The sequence below is a fragment of the Ammospiza caudacuta genome, chromosome 2, assembly GCF_027887145.1.
Source record: "Ammospiza caudacuta isolate bAmmCau1 chromosome 2, bAmmCau1.pri, whole genome shotgun sequence".
In the NCBI taxonomy this organism is placed as follows: domain Eukaryota; kingdom Metazoa; phylum Chordata; class Aves; order Passeriformes; family Passerellidae; genus Ammospiza; species Ammospiza caudacuta.
This window is the reverse complement of record NC_080594.1, coordinates 81867489-81890903: the sequence shown is the minus strand read 5'-3', so window position 1 is coordinate 81890903 and position 23415 is coordinate 81867489. Positions and strand designations below refer to the sequence as shown.

At 40.1% G+C, this 23415-nt stretch overlaps 1 protein-coding gene across 1 annotated transcript in view; it reads right to left on the bottom strand.

The window, feature by feature from the left end:
• Positions 1–624: 624 nt before the first annotated feature.
• The window catches only part of CLYBL (citramalyl-CoA lyase), a 165279-nt gene continuing 142488 nt past the window's right edge, over positions 625–23415 (bottom strand). The window contains exons 5-9 of the mRNA XM_058825595.1: positions 23292–23385; positions 21749–21916; positions 16574–16698; positions 1164–1263; positions 625–1034 (exon numbers count right to left, since the gene is read on the bottom strand). Coding sequence (XP_058681578.1) covers positions 1168–1263; positions 16574–16698; positions 21749–21916; positions 23292–23385 — 483 coding nt within the window. The 3' untranslated portion in view covers positions 625–1034; positions 1164–1167. The remainder of the gene's footprint in view (positions 1035–1163; positions 1264–16573; positions 16699–21748; positions 21917–23291; positions 23386–23415) is intronic.

Below are 23415 nucleotides of genomic sequence, written 5' to 3'. Positions count from 1 at the left end.
AACTAAAAAACAACTGTTTTCTATTTACAATTTTAAATAAACAGAACAGCCTTCCCCGCGGTGTTTGTCTAAGTGCAGCAGCGTTGCTGCTGTGTAGGTCATGAAAAGGTTGGTGCATAGTTTAAAACTTCCCATTCTGTTAATTTCTTAAAGAACAGTCGTTCATAGTCTGAGCACAAAAGCTCATGATTTAATGAGGAACAGAAACAAAATCTCTGATTGTTGGTGTTTCAAACTTCATTGGAGTCCTCTGGCAACCACAAGTTGATCCTCTGCAGCTTCAATACCCTTTAGCCCTCCATATAAGAGTACATGCTGAATAGAGGACAATGCCTGGTTGTTATGTTTATTTACCCTTACTACAAGCTGGGTTAACCTCTTCAAAACAGCTTTACTAAGCCCGTTAACCACACAGCCCACATGATCTGTAGCCGTATCCCTAATGTGATGTAAATCTGACTCGAGACCATATGCACAAGTTCTGCTGCATTGTGTCTCCAAAAACTACAAGTTTATTGCCGTCCAACCCTTCCCGGGCTGGACGCTTCCAGGAGGAAACTCTCTGAATAGAGACTGCTTAAAAAAAGGGAGAAGAAAGTCAAGAGTCCTGTATTGTTGGAGCATTATTTTTAATGGCTGTTGCACACTTACAGAAGGGCAGTGTGGGGGGATAGCAAAGCTCACAAAGGGTAAAGATTTTCATTGCAGTTATTTCAACTGGTGCGTAATTATTTGAGGCTTTCTCCTTTCTGCCAGGAGTTCTGCATCAGAGCAGGAAGAAGCACAGAAAGAAATAGAAAGAATTGAATTAGTTTCCATCTGCTCTTTAACAGAGCTCAGGGCTCATGTTTTGCCTTTCTTCTTCAGTGAAGTCATACTCCCACATTTGCAGTAATTACTGTGATGTCACATATTTGATGATGTAACTTCATTGCAGGCTATGAGTAGAACATGGGCCATGCAGCAGTGAGCAGTGGTTTGAGTTTGGAATAGTTTTAGCAATTAGCAATTCCAGCAAGCAAACTATGACAGATCTGCAAAATGGAAATGAATTTCTGTTTAAGCCTGACGTCTTTAATTTTACACCCCCCTTCCCCTCCCCAAAGTATTACAGTCATCTTTTAAAACAGCTACTGGGGCCCCATGGCGAGAGCTTCATTTACCAGCTCATTTTTTCTTGATGGCTGTGGCAAGTGTAACAATGTTCTGTGCCTGCTTCAGTAATGGCATGTCGATCATGCTCCCGCGGAAAGTAAACGCTCCCTAGGAAAGAGAGAATATGAACTTCCTGAGACACCTTTGGAAATTGTAGTTGCCCTGTCTTGCTCTTTACAAACACATCTGTTTGCCAGGAAACAGCATCTCCCTCAGAAATCCTGAAGAAGTTTTAGGAGACAAGCTCATCGAGACAGGGCAAGTGCATTTAAAGAAATGTGAAGGGCAGCAAGCTCTCCAAAGGGGAGGCAAAAAGAGAGAGAAAGAGAAGCCCAGGGTGCAGCTGGCCTGTTTCAGCCTCTCTAGCTGGCAAACACCAAGGGCCAAGAGCAGTGAGGCCATGTGTGCCAGCTGGGGAGAGGGGCTGGCACACCCCACACTGGGGGCAGCTCTGTGACCCACCTCTGGCATCCCCATCCACCACCCAGCAGGGCTGTGCCACAGGGCCAGCGAGAAACTGCCTGCAGACAGAGGAAAAGCCAGAAGTTCCCTTTGTCAGCAACCAGCAGTGGGTGTTTGTGGGGGTGGAGGGAAGTTTTCTGGATTTGCGGGTTTGCTGAGGTTGTGCTGCTGGTGCTGCACCTCTTCATCAGGTCTCCAGTGCTAAAGACAGGCTGGGCCTGTGCTGAGAGCCAGGGACTGGGATGAAAGCTGAAATAACCAAGTGGGTGGCACAGTAATATTGCCCAAATCCCCTCTGGAGCCAAGGTAAAGCCCACTGGAGCACCACACATGGGGAATTTCCCCAAATGGATGCAGAGCTACTCTGTGTGCCTCAGCGGTGGCGATCTGAGAGTCAGGACAGATTTCAAAAGTCACTTTGTATTCCTAAGGATTTTTTGTTGGTACCATGGTGACAAGTTTAAAACAATTAACTATGAATCATAGTTAAATCTTAAACAGAAGACATATACTTTAAATAGTGCCAAACCTGACTTGTTCCCTTAGATGCTTTAATCCCCACGTGTTTCTGAGGTAGGATTTGGAAGATAAAACACTGCATTAAGACATACTGAAGATTAACAGACAAAAAAAAAAAAAAATCTTATTTGCAATTCTAACAGTATTTTGGCACATTAAAAAAACCCTAAAAAACAAACCCAAAAATCCAAGTGCAAAGGTGCATTCCCTCCCCTGAAGAACTCAGAGCTGAGCCCCAGCAGCACATAGGGTGGCTCTGAGAAGCACTGCACGCCCTTTGAATGTCCTGCTGCAATCCATACGGGATCACAGGCTGGCCTTGGGCTTGACAGTGAGCCAGGCTAACCAGGAGCAGCACATGTGTCTGTGCGCGAGCAGTGCATGAGAGAAATGCACAGAAGAACAAACTTTTTTCTAGTTTTCATTTGAGGCTTGATAATTATTAAATAGAGGAGTCCAGCAAGTAAAGTGAAAATAAAACCCATTTACAAAAATATTTAGGAAATGTGTCGCTCCAGTGGCATATCTAGCTAAACTGAAGCAGTATTAATTAAATACTAAATCATATTTTGGAATAATTAAGATAAAAATCCACCTTAAATAGTAATCTAACACAAATCAATATTCTTGCATATAAGAGCAGGCTGCATTAAAGCCATTGAAAACAAATAGTATAAACAATTATTTTATTCAAAGTAAATTTTCCTACTATAATTTGCAATATTTCAGGTAGGTTTGAAGAATGGTAGTGACAGATACTCAAGGGTTGGTGCTTCAAGTAAATTTTTTTTCTGTACTGAGCCAACAAGCAATCCTACTGTACCCCAACACCAACATCAATAATCATTATATTTCTACTATTAATAATATATCACTTCTAATTATAGTTACATCTCTGTAGTTTCCAGTTATACTTTTAAAACTTTAAAGAAAACGCAGTCTCAAATTATTAAATTTGTTAACTGTTGTGAAAAAAAATAGGAACTAAGTAAACATTTTATGACATAGAACATATTTGAAATAATTCAGGTCTATGCAGTGATCACAAACATCAAGGTAGATTTTTTAACTGTAAGAAAAACATCCTTTACCTGTTCTTTTTTTTCTGTAGGCATCAGTAATGCCTATTCAGTAACAGCTAATTCAGTGACAAAATAGAGTTAAGCTAATTCAGTAACAGCTATTGCTTACAGAAGAAATTTGCATATGGGATGACAGTCATAAGTAGAAATATGTTGAAGCCTCAAATCATCTTTCCTAGTTCTGTGAAAGGCTGATTTAGGAGTACAGCTATCCTAAGTACCTGCAATGGTTTGCAGAAAGAGATGGGTGGCTAGCACTGTCAGTTCTGATCTCTGGTGGTCCAAACCATGGCTGGGAGGGTCTCAACCCTGCCACTGACTGGATACAGAATGATCTAAAGTCAGATACCCCGGCAGGTACCTAAGCTGTACCATGATGAATCTTGGCAGAATGTCTTCTTTATAAACCAAGAGTTAATTAAACAGCAAGCTTGTCCTCTCTTCATTAAAGTAATATGTTTAAAAGGAAAACAGGCTAATGGTGTGTACATGGACACACAAACACTGAACCACGTGAGAAACAGCACATTTCCTGCTTGTCAGTGTGCAGCTGTACTGCGGGTTGCTAGGAATTTGAATTCTTGAAGGAAAAAAATGCCTTTTTTTTTTCCCTAACAGCAAAGGGTAACGTGAAGTTGGCTTCTCTGCCTGCTCACTCTGAGGCTTATTTTACCCCTGCTAATTTGCAGTGTTGAGCTAAAGTCCAGAAAAAGAAACTAATTTTAATGCCATTGAATATACCCTATTCACTGACTCTCTTTGCACCCACAGGTTTCAACAGATAGGAAATACCAGTAATTACAGCTTTGTCCCCATGCTCTCTTTTCCAATTCTGCTAGACGAAATTTGCCTCTAGCATTCTTTTGATTTTCTCTCACATGAATATAAAGAAAACAAGACTTTCTATAAACACCATTTGCTTTGATAGCATTAATCTGGGGATTAATTTAGCCATAGATCTAAATTTTGTTTTTGGCTAATTTTCTCAACAATCTCACACTTCCAATCTGTACTTAGATTTCCAGTAGTTCTGCTATGGGACCAAGGGCCTGCTCTTAAGGAAGCCTGCAGCATGAACAGGAGCAATGGAAGGGTAAAGCAGGGCTGGGATTTGCTTCCATCCCATTTGGTGGCTGTGGTTCTTGCTCACCATGCAATCATATAAATCATTCAGAGGGAGCCTTTTCAGAAATATGTAAAGGGACTCTGCCATCAGGCTAATCAAATGTGTCAGACCTGCCTTGGAAAGAGACCTTCAGGTAGAGGCTGATGGACAAGTGGGGAGGAGGAGCATGCAGGAGGCAGAGCTGCAGATGATGGGCACAGCTTCTGGGTGGCAATACCTGGATGCAAATGCCTCAGCTGGGATGAGAGGTGGGAGAATGGAGGACAAGTGTGGCACTCACCAGACAGCAGTCTGGAAGTGCAGCCCTACTGAGGAATGGGCAGATCTGTGGGCCAAAGACAGTTTGGTGTGCCCCTGTTTAAAGTGGCACAGCACAGATTCTGCTGTGCCTATTGAGTGCCATCCTCCATGCAGCCACACAGAGAATGTGCTGAAGGCAAAGCCCTGTGAGAAATAGGGTGACTTTGGTCTGCAGTGTTTGGGAGCTGTAAGGGCACTTTGGCTGGTGCAACTGCACAGCTGTGAAGGCAGCACAACACAGCAGAAGGGTTTTTAAATACAAAATGTCTGTGCTCCCTCAGCCTGATGGCTCTACAGCTCCGGCAGGGCAGACTACCAAGGAGGAATCAAGGAAGAAAGTGAATGGACACTCTCCCCTGTTTGGGTCATTATTCAGACTATCTAAAAGTCCTTCCCAACTGATTGACAAGCAAGGAAAGACTCAAGGCTTTTCCTTCTGGCATGAAGTATTATTCACAGTGACATTTAATGCTCTATTGGGACAGTAGTAACATTTTTGAAAAATAACAGCAATTTATGCAAGATGCGGGCCAGGCTGAGTAAGGCCTTAACAGCTCTACTTCAAATGTCAGTATATCCTAAAGTGCTGTGAGGATGGGAAAAAGAAGATTTAGCAAATAAAGAAAACAATTGCAAGGGAATTAAAATTATAGACAGCAGTTAGTGTTTTTTTTTTTTTTTTTTTTTTTTTTTTTTTTTTTTTTTTTTTTCCCTCAGAGGTAATGGCAAATGATAATCTTGGAAAAATGGAAATTGACAATGGTCAGCTCCAAGTGATGCAAGGATCCAGCCTACAGGCAAGAGAAGCCATAAGGCATAGCTGACAGAGAACAGTCATTTTCACAGGTCAGGGCATGAAGATACAGGTTTGTGATATAGGAGGGCAAATCAGTTGTGCAATAAAAATACCAAATGCAACTAATTTCCAGGTGGTTGTGGAGACACTGAAGAGATGCAGAACCTAACTTTGCAGCACACAAGCCTGTCAGATTTTATGCTTGTAACATACGAACTTCCTCTTAGATAAATGCAGCCACTCCAGCACAGCTCAGACCTGGCAAAGTTCAACATGTAATTGAGGGCTCTTCTTTGACAACTTAGAATGCAACCCTGGTTGCATGCTGCCATGAATCTTGAAGATGGCTCTTGTTACCTGTATGTCATCCTTAAAGATTTCCTTTATCTATAAGAAATGACATGTATCAAGTCACTGAAAGAGTCTCTCTTGGTCTGTCATTTGCCATGGCAAAAGATGAGCACATTATTGCAATGTTTCCTAGAACATGAAGATGTCCTCTTTTTGTGCGTGTCTCTCCAGTATTTGGGAACATTTACTTTGTGGAACTTTTGGGAGTGGTTAAGAGCTTGGAAAATCTGTAAGACCAGTTCATAACCAGAGTAATACTGGTTTTTAATGGCAAGAAGGTATTTACCTTTCCAGAAGTCAAATGGACGGGATTCAGGGTCCATTATTTCAGTGTTGTCTAGGGATCAGTATTCTCTGGTGGAACCAGGAGAGGGGAAGAAATGATACAGGTGCTAGTGTTTACCATGGGTGTAATGGAATGGTGTTAAATGTGGAACTGTGTTGACTTTGACTACACAGGGGATGGACAGGATGGCAAGTGAGGTACCCTTGTGTTTTTCCATAAAATCAGGGAATGTAAAGTTTTATACTTCTTCATCTGTATCGAAACCTTTTTTATGATACACAATGTTACACAAAGTTTTACTCTCACCATATTTTATTACTTTATGTACTGTTGGATTAAGGACAGAAATAAGCAGAGTAAAACTATCATGATACAGAATATTCAAGGCACCTCTTAGTAATGTGACACAATTATCTCTGAGTTGTGTATGGAAGTACTTGAGTTAATTAAAGTCAAACAATAATTGTTCTGGGACATGTGGGACAGTGATGAGACGAGCTAGTCCCCTTTGGCTGGCAATACAGAAGAATTAGATGTACTCCTGCACCAGCCAATGCTTGCAGCCTTTTCCTCAGCATTTGCTCTATCTGTGGTTACCTGTGCCTCTAACCACATCCATCCCAATGACTGCAATGAGCTCACTAAGAGGGTTACTGCAGGCCCTCAGTTCTTAGACCACTGTAATCTATTAATCACCCGCATTGGTACTGAATATGAAGATTGTATGCAAAAGTATGTACGAAAATAAGAAAGGATGTAAATTTTGAAGTACCAAATAACTCCTGTAAATTCCAAAAAGTCAGCTGGCTCCCTGTCTGTTGGCAGATGGGACTCCAAGCACAAGCATTGGTTTTAACATCTCTCTGCTCTCTTTTTGGAACCACTGCTGTGATTCCATTCAATCATTGTCCAGCCTTTGCTGATAAACCTGTGATTTGATGCCTTGATTTCATCATGCATGTAGCCAACAACTTAAACTCCCATGTGACAGTTGCCGGGATTTTCTCAAAGATATTTATATAGGTTACATTAAGATCGTGGCTTGAGCACAGCAGAAAGGAAAACCCAATTGTTCTGCATCCGATAAAGAATGTAACTAATAGTGCTAGGTTAATTTGGAATTTAACTAGTAGTGCTTGGTTAATTTGTTGTGTGTGTCCCTACATGGGCTGTCCTAGGTCACTGTGTAGAGACAGCTGACTCTTCCAAAGCAGCTTACTCTGGGAATCTAGTCAGGGTACTCAGATGGCAGGCTTGAAGGTGCTAGGGGGTCCTGGGAGTAGGTAAGGCTTTGGCATGTGGGACACTCTGGGTAGTTAAGCCAGTGGAAAAAAAGGAAAAGCAAGACAAGATAATGTGCCAAGAAACAGCAACATGGACAAGAAATCACCTGCTGCTGAATTTTAAATTAAGTATGGGTCTAAAATAGGGATTATGTGATGCTTATGAAATTGCCCAAAACCCCTCTTCCACTACTCAGGGGACTACTGACTGTATGACATCTCACAAGTGAGGAGAGGTCCTTGGACAGAACTCTGCTGTCACACAGTTAGAAACAGTGCCCCACTGGGGGCTGGGGCATTGGGTTTTTTCCAACTACTTTTCTCAACACTTTTGCAATACTTCCCTTTGTAGACCATATCCTTGCAGAGTGTGTGGCAGTCTGGTTATCCCCTTGTCCCACTGGGCTCTTTTTGGAGGGGATATGCACCTAGGACATGGGGGAAATGGGTGTAAAGGAACCAACAAGCCAGCCACCCTTCTCTCCTCCACCCCCTTGATCATTAGGAGATGCTGTGAGTCAGACAGAGCTCCCTCACTGCTCTGGCAGCACGGGCCAGAGGCTGGTGTGAATACAGCCTTTGTGTAAATCAGTAATTATGTAAGTGCCCTTCCAGCCCCGGTGACCTGTGTCGGCACTCGCGGGCAGCGCCAGCCTAAATGGAAATGGGCAGAAGGGCTGATGCCAGCTGGCCAGGGCAAACCTTGTGTACCTCCTAATCCATACAGACAAACGGCCTCAAGTCCACAGACACAGGAAATCTTTGATCCACAGTTATCTGAGACACTAGTTCTTTCCATGGTAGTTCAGTGTCTCACCCACTTCTGAAACACAAAGGTGTAGCTATGACTTTTTGGAGACACCAAAGGAATAAATGCACTAAGATCTACTTGAGTCTGAGAACATTGCCTCTAATCCTGTAAAATATTAGCTGTTATAAGGCAATAAGAGTTTTGTGTTCTGCAAGCAGGGCAGATTTGGTCTTCTGAGGAGGGAAGGGAGCAGGTGGATGGCAAAGGCTCCCCCTAAAAAGCATGGCATTCATGAAGATAATTCCCCTGGGATTAATGAAAACACACGTTGTTTGAGTGACTCCCTGCAGAGGAAATTTGGAAGTCTTTGCTTTGGGGCTTAAAAAGAACGCTTGGATTTGCTTACAGGTAATGAACAAAGGAGAAGAGGAGCCTGGTCACAGCAAATGGCATTGGGTCTGTGCCTGGGGGAGGAGTGATTATCCTCAGTACAAAGGAATGATTTCTCTTGAAACAGAAGGTTGAGACCATATTTTTGGGGAAGTCAAGAGCTAACAGCTGTGATGGTGCTAAACGCAGGTTTAATTAATTTTTTTTTCTTCTGCAAGTTGTAGCCAAAGAGCTGTCATAAAGAGCTGGGTCATGATTCTACCTTCTCATAATGAACTTCCAAAGGTTAGTGAGCTGCTAGGAGGTGTTCGGTGAAATCTGGGTCAACTGAGAGTATGTTCCAGGCTGTGACAAGATAATGCCTCTCTCTCTTTGCTCAGGCCTGTCCTGCCTTCAGAGCAGACTCACACATAACTCTGGCTTTCTTGAAGCGTCTTTGCAGTAGATGGGAATGCCCAAATAACCAGTGCAGTCACATATGACAAACTGCAGACTTCACAGGCAGTGAGCTGTATGGACAAATCTTTTTGGGCCACATATTTCCATAGCCTCTTCCCTTGGACCTTTTCACATTCACCCCTTTTCTGTAAAAACATTATGGGTGGAAAAACACTTGTACACAAAATCTTTGGGGAAAAAAGTGATCCCTGAAAAGGTTTGTCAAAGATATCTTCTTGGCAAGAGGAGATGCTCAGTGGGTCTCTGATCTTTTGAAGCGTGCATAGAGAGGGAATTCTGCAAAGTATCATCACCATTAAGTTTCTGTAACCTTTTTGCTGATATGTAGCAAACATTAGAAATCACTACCTTTTGTTTCTTTTTGCCAGTGTAATCTTCCACAGGAGTAGAAGTAGTCAGTGAGTTCAGAGGATAAATCAGTTTGTAAAGCCAGAAGCAGGCCTGTTTGTTTGAGATAGGCTTCTGCCTCTAGGAGCAGATGGAAGGACACAAAAGGTCAAAAAAGAAAGAGCAACAACCACATGAAATAGAGATTGATTTTTGCCTCAAATAACTCCTGAGCAGCAGTGCAAGAACTCTGACAGAAGAAACCCTTTCTAAAGCTCAACAGGTAGAAAGGACTTTGTGATCCTTCAAGTCCACAGTGGGGCAGGAAAGATGAAGAACAAGGACCTACAAGGTCCTTCATTTCTTCTCCACCTGGCAAAACTGCTTCCAGCCCATATATAAGGGTTTTGCCCTGCTGTGTGAGCCAGACAAGCTTTTCCATCTTACAGTCCCCCAAGCTCCCTGAACCACCAGGGACAGCCCTTTCAGCTGGGGTGGGCCTGGGGATGCTGCTTGGTCCAGCGCCAGAAACTCCTCAGGCCGCCAAAGCCTCTCCCTCTGCCTGAGCAAAAAAATCTATTTAACATCCCTGAATGAAAGGCAGATAGGAGGGTTTTTTATTGCTGTCTTTGCATTTTCTTTAGTTACCTTCTTATTGTGGTTGCTGCCTTCCTGTGTGCTTCTCTAGAGGAGGAAGGAAAAAAACTAAAGAAGCAGAGGAAAGTTCTAGAAATCAGGAATACCCTCCACTGGGTTTCATTCTCTGTCTCATACTGTATTGGGAACGGAAGAATCCTAGAGAGCACACTTGCTGCTGCCAAGCAAATCTTTATTTTATAGCACAAAAGCAGCTTCCTGGACAAACAGCCTATCCAACCATGCATTTTTTCTCCCTAGTGAGCATCATGGTTATTATATGGAAAAGTAAAACGGAACTGATATTAAGACTTAAGCATCCTTAGATGACCTTCATTTAGTAATTTCAAATTAACCTGAGGTTTATAGTCATGGAAGCAATTTGTTAAATATAAACTAGAAAATGCAATCTGAAAGTAAATGACTACAGGGCACAGAGACAGCATTTGATACTGAAGGGAAAGTTAGCTGTAAAATAAAATAGAGCTGAGGAAAATAATAATAGTGAGGCTTGTTCTGCCAACAAGCATGGAATTGCCCATATTTTTGTATTCTGTGTTTTTTCTAATTTCAGATTCATTTTCTGAATAGGATTGAACAGCCATTTTTAACTGTGATTCTCTATTGCAACCAACAGAGCTTTTGCAGACAGCCGCTCCAGGTCCCTGGAAAAGCTGGCTAGCACAGAGACGAGTGAAAAGACAGCAAGACTGCTGCTACTTAAATTAACTGAAACAATATTTTGGCCGTACAGGCTTCTGAATTCCCTCAGTAAGGCTTAAAAAGAGCCATCTGGTCAGAGCATTACCTCTCTAGTTAGAGCCTGCTTTGGAAATTGAAATGAGGCTCATGAGCACTCGTTAATGCTTTTTAAACAGGGATTTTGGAGGTGGGTAGCTGCCTTGGTGTGTTGCTTGGTGCAGAGCGGGTTTTGGCACGATGGTGGGCAGGTGTCTGCAGTGTTGGGTGTTTTCCCACTCCATGCTCATAGCAAAGCAGTGCCCGCACCGGCAATGCGCCGACACTGCACGGCCCTTCCGAAAGCAGCTCACCCTGCATTTACCTCCCCGAGCCGACAAGGATGGGGGCTCATGCCCTGCTGAGGAGGAGCCCAGGGAGCTGCCATCCTCTGCAGGGCCTGTGTCCCCCGGGACAGGAGCAGCTGCCCCCTCCAGGGCCACCTCCGGGTGGAAAGGCCATGGAGGGGCACGGATCCATCCTGCTCCCGGCTCATGGCGAAACTTCTCCCCGCGGGAAACAGCAGCGTGCCATCCGAGTCCTTCTCCCTCTGTGTTTTGGACACAGGTCTTAATGAGTGGAGGAAAACAGATTAAGAGCCACTGAATGCCTGCTGGGGAGTGGAAAGGGCGGAAGCTGGCAAGAAAATGGTTTTGTATGAGTTTCTGCCCTGCTTAGAAGCTTTTGCAGCCCCGTGCAGTAAAATCTGTCTCCTTTTCTCCCCACCTGGCATAACTCCCTCAGGACTGATTGCACCAATGTAGGAACCAGTATAGCACAAGCAATTAGCTAATACAGCCCCTTCTGCTCTATTGTAGAGGTTCAAAATCCACCCCAGATGGATCTTTATAAGAGAAAAGCCTTCAACCATGACACAAAACACATTTATAAAGCATTTTTCAAATACTAAATGTGTATAGGGAAATTTTGAGTACTAATATGAGCTCTCTTGATCTCAGTTTTGACATTAAAATTTAATTTGGCCACTTTTTAAAAAGACAAACAACATAACCATGGTCCATGCTTAAATCCCACTAGCACTCTTCATCTTTGCATAGAGATGCACCTGAGCCTAGACTTCTTAAGGCTGGTGCTCCTTAAAGGTGGCAATTTATCACAAATTCCTGAATCCCCCACTCTGCAGTGAAAGGAATATACATTGTCTAGATAACATAAGGGACAGCACATGCCCTGTGCTCTCAGGGGGAGGGCTGACAGTGCTGCAGCCCTGCCCACACACAGAGGTACCCTGGGCTGCCACTGCTGCCCTGGGATGGGATCCAGCTTGGTTGGTGGCACCTCAAAACTCAGCAATCTGTCCTGGGCAATGGGAGTGGGGGCCTGGGCTGCTCCCTCACTCCCAGCTCTACATAAAGCTCTGAGATATAATGCCCTGTGATGTGCAATATAATCCCTGGGGACTGATGGGATGTGATACAGCCCCACACCAGAGGGATGCTCCTGTGCATCCCTTCCAAGAGGCATCCCTTGGACATGGTCCCACGTTCCTAGCAACCACGGGCTGGATTGAGAAAGAGTGGATCCCACTTGGCTGGGGAGCCCTCCTGGGGTCCATGGCACAGCCAGGAGGGGGAAGAAAGTCGGGGCAGACCTCCCTGTAAGGCGGTGGGAGCTGGAGCTGGCCGAAGCATGAGGGCGCATCGTCTCTAAGATACAGTGGCTTGGGGTAGCTTTTCCTAAACAAAGAGCATTATAAGAGAGCCACTGCTGGAAATTTCCATTCCTTTGTTGGGTTGATGCTGTGTAAATAAATGCATTCCTAAGATTTTTCATAATCCTGGAAAGGGCTGTAAATGAAACTGTATAGTTTGCCAAATCACTGGAGTTCATATATATTATTCCTCAGCTGCTGGGAACATGATATACAATGGCACAGAATATAATGCAAGAAACATATGCTAAAGGTCTTCTTAGAAGCACTCTGTGCATTTGTATGTGGCATACACAAATATTTATTTTGATTTGCTCTATAGGATTTAAATATTCAACCCATATTACAACTTGGATTTGTGATATACTTACCTTAACTCAAAATAATCCTTACCTGACAGGTGACCTTAGCAGCAGCATTCAGTTATTCCCTAGTTTATTATGTGGGTGCTTTGGAAGCATTTGTAAATTAGTATGTGAGATAAATGTGTAATCAACCTTTTACTTTATTCTTCTGCTTTTTCTTATATTTGAATTTCATGTAAAAGTAAGGTAATTTGGGAAGATTAAATTTCAATAATGATATTGTGCCTGATGTATTTCCAGGTTGAATGGCTTAAAATGCATTTTCAATGTCTTACATTTTTGTCATATATAAACACTCATAGAAGAGATACAGTCCTGTATCCAATGTACTGGTAATGTTAATTCAGGAGTTACCTAAATAGTAAAGACTGTTATGTCCTAATTGTTAGAAATCAGATATTTTTCTTAAAATAGGCTAATAACTTCTCCCACTAACTCTACTCCCTCAGATTCAGTTTATCTGCATTCATAAGATCATTTCCCTGTTTAATGTAGTACAAATGCTTTAGAAATTTCTAACAGAAACTATCCTTTAGACTACTGGAATTATGTTTATCACCCTTGTTTTTTATTTTTGAGCACACTGACATCTATCTTATATTTAGACTTTCTGACAGCTATACCCACTTTTTTTTAGTATGAATATTCTAATTTTGAAAATCATATCCCCTAGTAATGCAGTTCTACTGGAAAAATATTGAAATGATGTGGAAATAACACTTTTCTTTTTAAGCACATTTTAGTTTTAGATCTCAAAGTTTTAGACAAAAGCGAACACTTAATAAACAATTGAATAAAATACAAAATGAACTTTTTCAACATTTGTTTCTACTTGTCCAAAATACAACATTACCATTTATTTCCCGGACATGCCATTTTTAAGTTGGATTAGAAATGTAAAAAACAGCCCGACAAGCAAAACAACCTAGAAACCAAACCAAATCAACCCCTCAAACAGGACTATCTCCATAAGGCAAGCCCAAATACTCCTGGCTAGCTGGTTAGCTCTCTAATTTCCTTCTGTTTGGACACTGCCACAGCATCTCTAATTCCACAGTGCTCATCTGAGATCCTAATTTTTCCTGACCTCAGTACTCACATTTGGGGGCTACTATGTCAAAGCTTTTCAGCGTCCAGGATGAAGGAGCCTGGTTCAGCCTTCTTTCAAAAGAAGATTATTATGGTAATTGTAGGTCTCAAATCAGAATAGATTATAAAAGCTTGTTACTGTATTTTAATGTAAAATATTGTTAAGTAAAGGCATCAAACTTTAAACCACATTAATAGCAAACTGTGATCCCAGAGACTGCAGACCAGTAACTTATCTACCACACAAACAGCTGCACAAATCCCTCACATTTATTTTTTCCAGGCTTTCAACTTTGATTAATAACATGGTAAAACCATGCAAGTCTCAACCATATTAACCACAGCTATATTTTTAGTCCTACTGACATGAACACTTTAATATAATAAAAGGGAAAGGAAAACAGAAGAGGTGTTTCATTAGGACACGAGGATTACTGAAACCGCTGTGTGGAGCATTTGCCAGGAGGTGGTAGGGGAAGAGTTATTACTCACATTTTAGCATGTCGTTAGGATGTGGAGAGAGAGGATCCCTCTGTGAGATATGTTTGCTTTGGAAAAAAAATTAAGTAATCAGACTGTCCAAGCTCTTCTCACTGACACAGTCATAACAGCAAATTAGAAACTCAGTTAATGAGTTTCCAGCATTACATGGAAAGCTATTTTTCCAATTTTGTTATAAAATTCAGTAATACGACAGTGCTAGGAGATCCAGAAGTTCACATATTAACCTGCCAGTCCTTTTTTATTGGTAGATGGCTATGTGCAAAAAATATATGAAGCATGCAACCTGGTTGGTTAAAAAAATAGCCTGCACCACAAACTCTCAGCAAATTTGCTCTTGAAACTGATTACAGAAGCTTATAACATATTTTAAAAGCATTAATGAAGAGGAAAAAAAATTCCCCAAACCCAAATAAACCCCCCCCGAATGACTGATATAAACAAAAAACCTCAGCATTATGTCAGTAAAATAGCAGTTTCAAAATAAATTCAAAGACTAATGCTTGCCTAACATTAAATTATTCAATATTTAACATTTTTGGCTTAATGATTGTATGATACTGGGACTAGAGTTAAATTTGGTCCAGTCTCCTAGTCGACAGCTCATATGACAGAGGTGTTCCTTAGATGAGTTTCTGACGCTAAATTCCACTGAATGAATAGTATTAAGCACATAATAAAAATATTTGGCTGAGTAAGTAGTTTGACGTTTTTCTTGCTGCATGTACCTGCCTACACATTTGCACCAGCAGTATGTTTGTAACGATGCCTTTTGTGAGGGAGCCAAGCCCTGTAAATCGGAATAATGGTCAAAACCAGTCACATATTTTTTTATTTCTATATTGCTTGCATGAAGAGAGCTACATTTCAAAATTGAGGTGGAGAGAACAAAGAGATCCAGGCATACAGCATCCTAATAGGGACCCTGAAATCAGTGCTCTGGACAGCACCCAAAGAGCATAGTCATGGCTGTGCTGGAAACAGCTAGGTACCACAAAGGGGATGCAATAGCCCAGCAAGGAGAAGGGCAGAGCAATAGCAAATACCTTGTCACACTTTAACTCTGAGAAGAAACCATAATATCTGCTTTGACCTTTGCAGCATTTTTAATGCATCCATAGTATCAGAAATGCAGGGGAACAGGGAAGGCAGACATCCCAATTTTTTCTAACCCGCTGGAAAAAATGTGCAGAAAACATTTATATGGCACCAGTGAAATGAGATCCTATGCACAGTCTTATAGGTGAACTTCTCGACCGGAGGGATTTGTCTCCTACTTGAATGCCACACAAGCAAGTGTGAACCATTCTCACTCATCTGCACTCCCCATTCTGACATTGGGACTTTCCTTTTTAACTAGCCCAGGCTTGGCTAAGACTAAGATAAACATGTTTGGCTGCAACTTTTTTTTTTTCTTTCAAAAAGAGGCAAACTGGATTATAGCAAATAACCTTTAAGATAATTAACTGACAATGCCGCAACTAGCATAAAATCTTCCTTCAGGCGACCCCTAATTTAAGTATTACTGGCACAAAGTGGAGACAGATTGTGCATCACCACCGCAATATTTACATAGCAGAAACCCACAGAGCAGGAAACGTGAGACTCAATGATGCACTAAATTAGGAACAATCATATTCTAGTGTTAATTTGCTTTCTCCTCTATCCAAAATCCAGGTCCAGCAATTGGTACAAATGCACATAAAACATTCCCATTTTTAATGATTAAGAACCACAATCTGCAAGCAGTTTCACTCAAAAGTACATTCAATTACTACTGGGCATGTTTGAGGGATCAAACCCCCAAAAGCGAAACAGGTCTACCAACGCAGAGATTTTTTTTAGAAACCAAGGCTTCCTAATGCATTTATTTCTTTCCATAAATGATGTCTGTGCACCCAGTCTGAGTCCTCTGCAAGCTACCTGACTTTTTGTTGCAAATATTTTCCTCTGACAGTAACACTGCGATTATGCAGCATAATGAAGAAACAATTTTAATTCTCTGATGCTGTAGGTACTTGCAGGGACTCAAAAGGCTGCATAAGCAAAGAATTAAAGTTAAAATGGGGAGGAAGGAAAAGATAGCCATTCTATTTCTAAATATACTGGAAAGTGATACATTTATAATATCCACCATCCAGAGACAGATTTCACAAGCAATACTCTCAGTTACAGCACTTCATAAGATACAAGCAAAGAGCCATCACTCTCTAATAAACTTTTCTAATAGAATCTTAAATATTATTCAAATTGGTTCCACTATGGCATATTAGCAAAATATTTACCTTGCCTAATCGCTGATGTTCTTCAAAAGCAGAAATCAGTTCTTGTGCCCACTTTATTTTTTCAGGGCTCGGAGAGAACTGTTCCTGGACAACAGCAATTTGGTTGGGGTGAATCACCTGCTTACCTACAAAGAAGATTAATAACACCAGAATCATGCATCGACAAACAGATGTTCAAGCAAAATGTTCCAACCACTTGAGGCTCTCATATGCCTTGCAGACTTTCTTGCTCTCTAACTAATTATTTTACTTGGTTTATTTTATTTTTAAAACTGGAAAACAGGCAGATAGCTTTTTGGCAGATGATTTTAAAAGTAAGAATACCTTGTGCTATGCTTGCATTCAATATAGTTTGAAAGAACCCAAGATTCTTTCTCCTCCCTCCCCATTTTGATCCATACATCTTCTCTCAGGAATTTCAGGTGCAGTTGCTTGTCTTGGGCAATCAATAACAATTAAGTGTAATGCATCTCTGAATTTGACTATGTAAATAACAGCTCCAGCCACTCTTAAATAAGTTATATTAAAGTGTGCTCAGAAAATGAGATCTGAAGAAGATGGCAAGAGATCTGTCTGGCTGAAAAGTTACCAGTACCCTAAGGATCATTCCCTAAATTCTCAGTATTGGTTTATAATCATATAATCCCCAATGTTGTTTAAACAGTTGTTGCTGCAATTATTGGTAGTTGCAGGTAGGCTGCAATATTTATTTAGTCACTGGTATAGCAAACAACCACCAGCAGTGCCCTGAGGCTTTATGAAACAGTTTTTTTAATCCTTTCTTGTATAAACATAAGTTAAGAAAATAAAAATAGATGTTGTCTTTTTCACTAGAGATATTCAAACGTGAATAGACAGCCACATAATCCCTTTTAATCTGTGATTGAATTTAGCCGCCTTAAAACAAATACATGTCTAATTTGTTTGACACTTTAAAAAGTGCGGCGTTTGGCGTTATTAGTTCATTTCTATGGGAATTTCACAGACCGGTGGGATCTCTGTGGTTTGCTTTTAAGGTGCCCTAATAAAGGGAGGCTGCCGTAACTCCCAGCTTCCTTCGGAGGAAACAACTCTCTCTCCTCGGTGCCAGAAAACAAAACTAGTCAGAGGGGTGAGCCTGATGCTGCAAAGCTGCCAGCGAGTGAGCAGTGCCCTGCAGACCGAGGCTCCCACAGCCCCGCCGCCGCTGCCTCTTGTGCCAGCCAGAGTTTTGCACTTTGCCAGGACAAGCTGGAAGTGTCAGGACCCAAGGAGGTTCCCTGCACAACGAGGTCTGCTCCCTGTCCCTACTGCCATTAGGCCAGACGTCCTTTAGGAACCAGCCCATCGCTGCATCTGAGAAGTCTCACGCCTGAGCGCAGGAATGCACCTATTTTCCATGAAATAACCACTGCAAAAATCCCTGGATTGTTTTCATCAGGCTGCAGTGGGTCTGAGTGATAACTTGGAGTACAAAGAAACTCTACTTAATTAAATGAGCAAAGAAATAGTAGTGCTGTGGTGTTGCTACATTCCTTTGCTGAAATGCCACAAGTAGCTCTATTTTACTTCTTCTTGAACAACGTTTAGTTCATGATTTTACAGGCATGCAAATATTAGTTTGAAATTTCAATATCACAACTATTTAAAAAATACCTTAAATATTGGTAAAAATTTAAACTCCATTAAGAACCATAATTTTTGAAAGAAATGGCACAAATAATTTTTTTAAACTAATGTGTTTTATCTTAAGTTTACCCAGAAGTTTTTCAGTAATTTTAATAAAATGTCATAATTAATAAGCTGATGATGTTCCTTATTTGTAACACAACAAATTCTCCATAGCTAAACCATTAATTCAAAAATTGAAGTGTGTACAACAATTTCTTAAAAAATCCTACGAAGCTTAACTATTTAAAAAAAAATGTTGAGTATATTTTAAATTATATTTGAAGTCAATCTCTAATTATAACAAAATGAACATTTGTATTAAAAATACACATATATGACTTTTTAAAAGTGTAAAACATTTCTGTAAAAAGACTTGCTTTTGATAAAGATACCTATATTAGTAAACTATGCTTTTATCATTAAAACACTGCTGAACAATTTAGGAAGAATATAATCGAACTTTTGATTTATAGCACTTGGACGATTTTTGTCACAGACTACCTATTCAAATAACTGTATTACAGACATAATGCCATGCAGGAACGAAGTAAATATTTTAAACAGAATTGTTGTTATTGACAAGTTACTGAGAGAGTGCAAAATTGGAAGACATTAAAATTTATGACCACGAAATCCTTTTTACAGTACCACTTGATATATTGTGTTTTAAATCAATACTTGTCAAGTCTTTTAGGTAACTGTATGATGGTGTCATTTTAGTCTCCTACAAAAGACTGAAAAGGAGAGGACACCTAGACTGTTTCATATTTATATCTGTTCTCTCAGCATGTAGCTCAGGACTTTTTATAATGACTAAGTCAGCTGTTAAAGCTTATGGCAAGGTTTACCTTATTTTTTACACAAACATTCCTAAAACCTATGCCCATTTATATAGGCAACACACTGATTTAAAGTCCACAGGTAATGCTAGTGTAAAACACCTTGATGCCTATTTATAGATATATTAATTTTAAAATAAATATAAATATTAAAGGACTATTAATTTGGATGGATTACATTTGAAAACATTTGATTTTATGTTTATACACTCACTGAAGGAAAACCAGACTGATTTTAACATAATTGGAAAAGAAAACTTGGCTGCAATAAGCAGTGAGGTCTGCAATAATATTTAAATACCTGGTAAATTCTTCATTATATTATTTTGCTTGTTTAATCTTGAGGGAAGCTATTTGATTACATTCAGGGCAATTTTACTGGCCTAATATGGGGACATCTAAGTACATACAACTTAGTTAAATATTTTGGATTTGCATTGCTTTTGAGAGTGGTGAGTTCAGCCCTGTTCGTGCAAGTAAATGAGTTGTTCTCCAGCTATGAGAGCAATTTGCAAGACTCAGTTAATTTCAGTTCTCTTGATTTCAATGATTTTGATTGTTTATTAAAAAGTAACAGGGAGGGATCTTATATTTAAAAATTAGAAGACTTGCACATTTTGAATTTGTTAATAGGTTGACATTTCAGTACTTTTACATTATCAGAGGACTGTCAGTGGCAAATGCAATGTGCGTACTTCTGCTTTACACAAAGTCATGGATTAAGCTGAGGCCCATTTGTAATTGTCTGTGATGAATGTGAAATTGGAAATATTAAAATGTTTAAATTATATAGATTATGAAAAAAATACTTGCATAGGTTTGGAAAAACATGATTTTGCTATCAGTTTTGAAATTAGATTTTATTTCAATCAAAAGAAGCAGGAAAGATTATAAAAATATTAGATAAACTGAGGGCAAAAAGCCAAAGAACAAGTGAAATATTTTAGATTGACCTAAAATATTTTTTTTTCTTTTTTTCAGAGGAAAAGGAAAAATGCTGTTTTGTTTTAGCTCAAACAGATTTAAATTTTTTTCCCCCACCAAATCAGTAGAATCAGTATTGACCCATCTCTAATTACAGTTGGACTGATTGTCAGGTTGTTTGCTGAATTTTGGAAATGTGTCGATGATAGCTGCAGAAAGGCAGGAGGCAAAGGGCAGGTGCAGTGAGAGCACCTTAATAAAATCTGTACTTTTCACAGACCCTTGCTCCTTGTATGGAAAGGCAAGTATGACACATGTACAGCCAAGACAGAAAGTAATTTTACATCCTAAATTGCTGTGTGACTTTTTCATTTGTCTTCTGTCTGGACCCTGTTCTAGGGTCAGGCAACTTCCACCATAAAGTCACTGGAGTCCAAATCACCATCAGCATTGGTTATGCTGAACATTTGTAAATTTCCTAAACTGACAGCCTCAGTTAAGCACTTCAATGTGCATTAAGCATTCAAAAGAGTGCTCTCAAAGGGTCTAGGCACTTGCAACTCCATCTTCTGTCAACAGGAGGTTCAGATGTTTATGTTTTTTCAAAAATGAAGCCTTTCCTTAAGCTAGGAAATATTGGTTGAGACTAGGTAGCCGTCAGCAGGTGCTACCATTCAGCAGCTCTATTATTTTCCCAACTTCAAAGGCAGCCGAGGGATGGGTGGAAGTCCACACGGCCGTGGATAATGTAGCTGTGAGGAGCTAACCATTTCACCTCCAAAACAGGACTGGGGCTTGCAAATGTCAAAGCTCAACAGACAGTAAAGCAGAGCTTGTGCTGAAAAGCATTGATTGCTATTCTTTCACTGGTATGCCAAGGTCACTTAAAATTGCACTTATTTTTTTGTTTGGTGCTTTAAGATGTTATATACAGCTAACTGTGAAACTAGAGTTTGCTAGGTGGCATTGCTAGCACCCACACTTTTGGTAACAGAAACCTAAGGGATATTCTCATATGCGTATCCTGGATAGTGGTCAAAGAAAAATAATGTGGTGTTCGTCCTGTGTGTTAGAATTCTCTCATGCATGTGTCAAATGGCTGCTTTCTATTGCAGCCCCCAGTCTTTGATGGCTGCACTGTCCCAAAGAGGCATCCGAGTGACCTGGTACAACAATCACAGGGTGACAGGCTGCATTATAGGACTGTGGGGCAAGGAGCCTGCTGCTCTTGCTGTCTGCCAATACCCGTAGGTGTCACCAGCACTTACTAGGGAGAAAGCCAGGAGACTACAAAGAAACCAAAGAAAACAATAAGAAAATAACTTTCCCCTAGCAGCTAGCATATGAGATTTACTTCTCTTTTTTTTTTTCTTTGCCTAAAAAGTATTTTTAAACTGCTGCTGTTGTTCAAACAAAGAGAAAGGGCTCCAGGTGTGGAGGAGCCATGGCAGAGTACAGTATTGCCTTTCCTGTGCTCTGGGAAGGGAAGAATCACTGCACAGCCTCTACCCCAACTTCTCTTCAAAACCATCACACGCTTCATGGCAGACGGTTTCAAAAAGCAGCCTGTGACTTTTCAGGCAAAATTTCCAGCCACAATTTTTAAGATAGTAATAAACATAGAAGAGCTTGATATCAATGAGTTTTTCAATAAGTGCCCTGAAACAAAAATCAAGTTATTTGTCCAGGTGACAGTAAACATAGCAACCTATTTAAAATGAGCAAGGTCCGCGTTCTTTTGAGGCATCGACAAAAGTCGTACCCGTGAATCCCATGGAGGCGCCTTCCCTCGATTGCCTGCGGAGCCCATCTTCATCATGGAAATCAATGTAAACAAGGTCTATTGCTTGAAGGCCAAATGCCTTTGCTGTGACTATGATTTTTTGCCTGGCGTATAGAATATCGTGAGTTTCTTTACTGCTTGTTGCACCTGAGAAAATAATGAGAACAAAGAAAAGCTGACATGAGTGTTTCAAACCTTTCTGTTTTAAATATTTCTTATGTTAAAAAAAGGGGAAATTTTGAGATTATATTTAACTGATTTAGAAAATAAAAGAGGCATGTAAATACTGTAGAGTCAAAATGATACTCTTCTGAGGAAAAAAGATGCTTTAGCAAAAATAAAAAATAACATCCCTCTAAACACTAGCTTATAAATTCAGATTTTGATTTAGTTTAAATCAGAATTTGAAAGCCTGAAGTCAGTGGAAGCTTTGTCTGGTAAGGACTGCTGACTTGGCTAAAATGAAAGTAATTATTAGATTTTGCTATTTACTGAATGTACAGTGAGAAGCATTACAGCAAGAGAAGCTTTACACAAATTGATATACTGGGTCCAACTAAATGGTTAAAAAATTCACACTGAGAATAGAATTGCACTTTCCTTGGTTCTGATTCTTGTCACAACTGATGTCCTAAGCTGAATATTTAAGCTTTAGTATTTGAATGAAAAATTGATGGTAGATGACTTCTGAGAAGAAGCAAAAGTATTCATGAGACTTCATGTGCTCACAGGCTACCAGCTAAGCAATGTACTCATGTGAAGGCTAGTGGGAAAAAAAATAATAACAATAATAACCATAAGGTTACTATTTAGATAGAGATTTTCAGTCTGTAAGGAATATTTTAGTAAAGCAATGCTGATTTTTACATTAACATACTTATTTTTAATGTAGAAGTTCATAGCTCTGGGCTTTTATCTTTAAATTAAATCAGAAGCTAAGTGCCCTTTTATAAAATAAATAGTGAAGTACTTTTTAATTTTTAGGAAGACTAATAGTGCTTTCATTTGAATATGTGGCCGTATTGACCTGTGACAACTTTAAAATAAATTTATGAAAGCAAAATGTAGCAGGAGAGTGTTTGTGCTTGATGTCAAAAGCTTGAGTGACAGTTGTATGTAAAGAAGTGGTGAAGCGGACACCAGAATTTTAGGACTTTCAAATGTAGTTCTAAAAAGCATGTGAATGTTGCTTATGCATACAATATTTTAAAATTATTTCAGTGACTCAACAGGGTGAGGGTTTATTTTGTTTGTCTGTTTTGGGGGTTTTTTTGGTGTTTTTTTAAAATTAACTTCTGGTACTGACTGGCAAAAAGCACAAGGAAGTCTCAGTGCCCTGTAGCACAAGGACCATGTTTTAAATTGCCAGTGGTACATTCTGCACTGAAAAGAAATTAAGGAGTAAAATGAAAATGTAAAATGCAGACTCAAGTGTCATTAATTACTGCTGTCAGAAATTTCACAGGCTTCTCCAAAACAAATGCCATACATAAACATTTATAGTAAAGAGGCAAGTAAAAACCTATGCTGGCACGGAAATCCTCTCCTCCAAAGACAACTGCATCCAAATGAAAGCCAGCCTGGGATCCTGTTCTCAGTGCTTCTTCACAGACAGCCTTCAAATGAGAACAGAGCATTAATGTCTA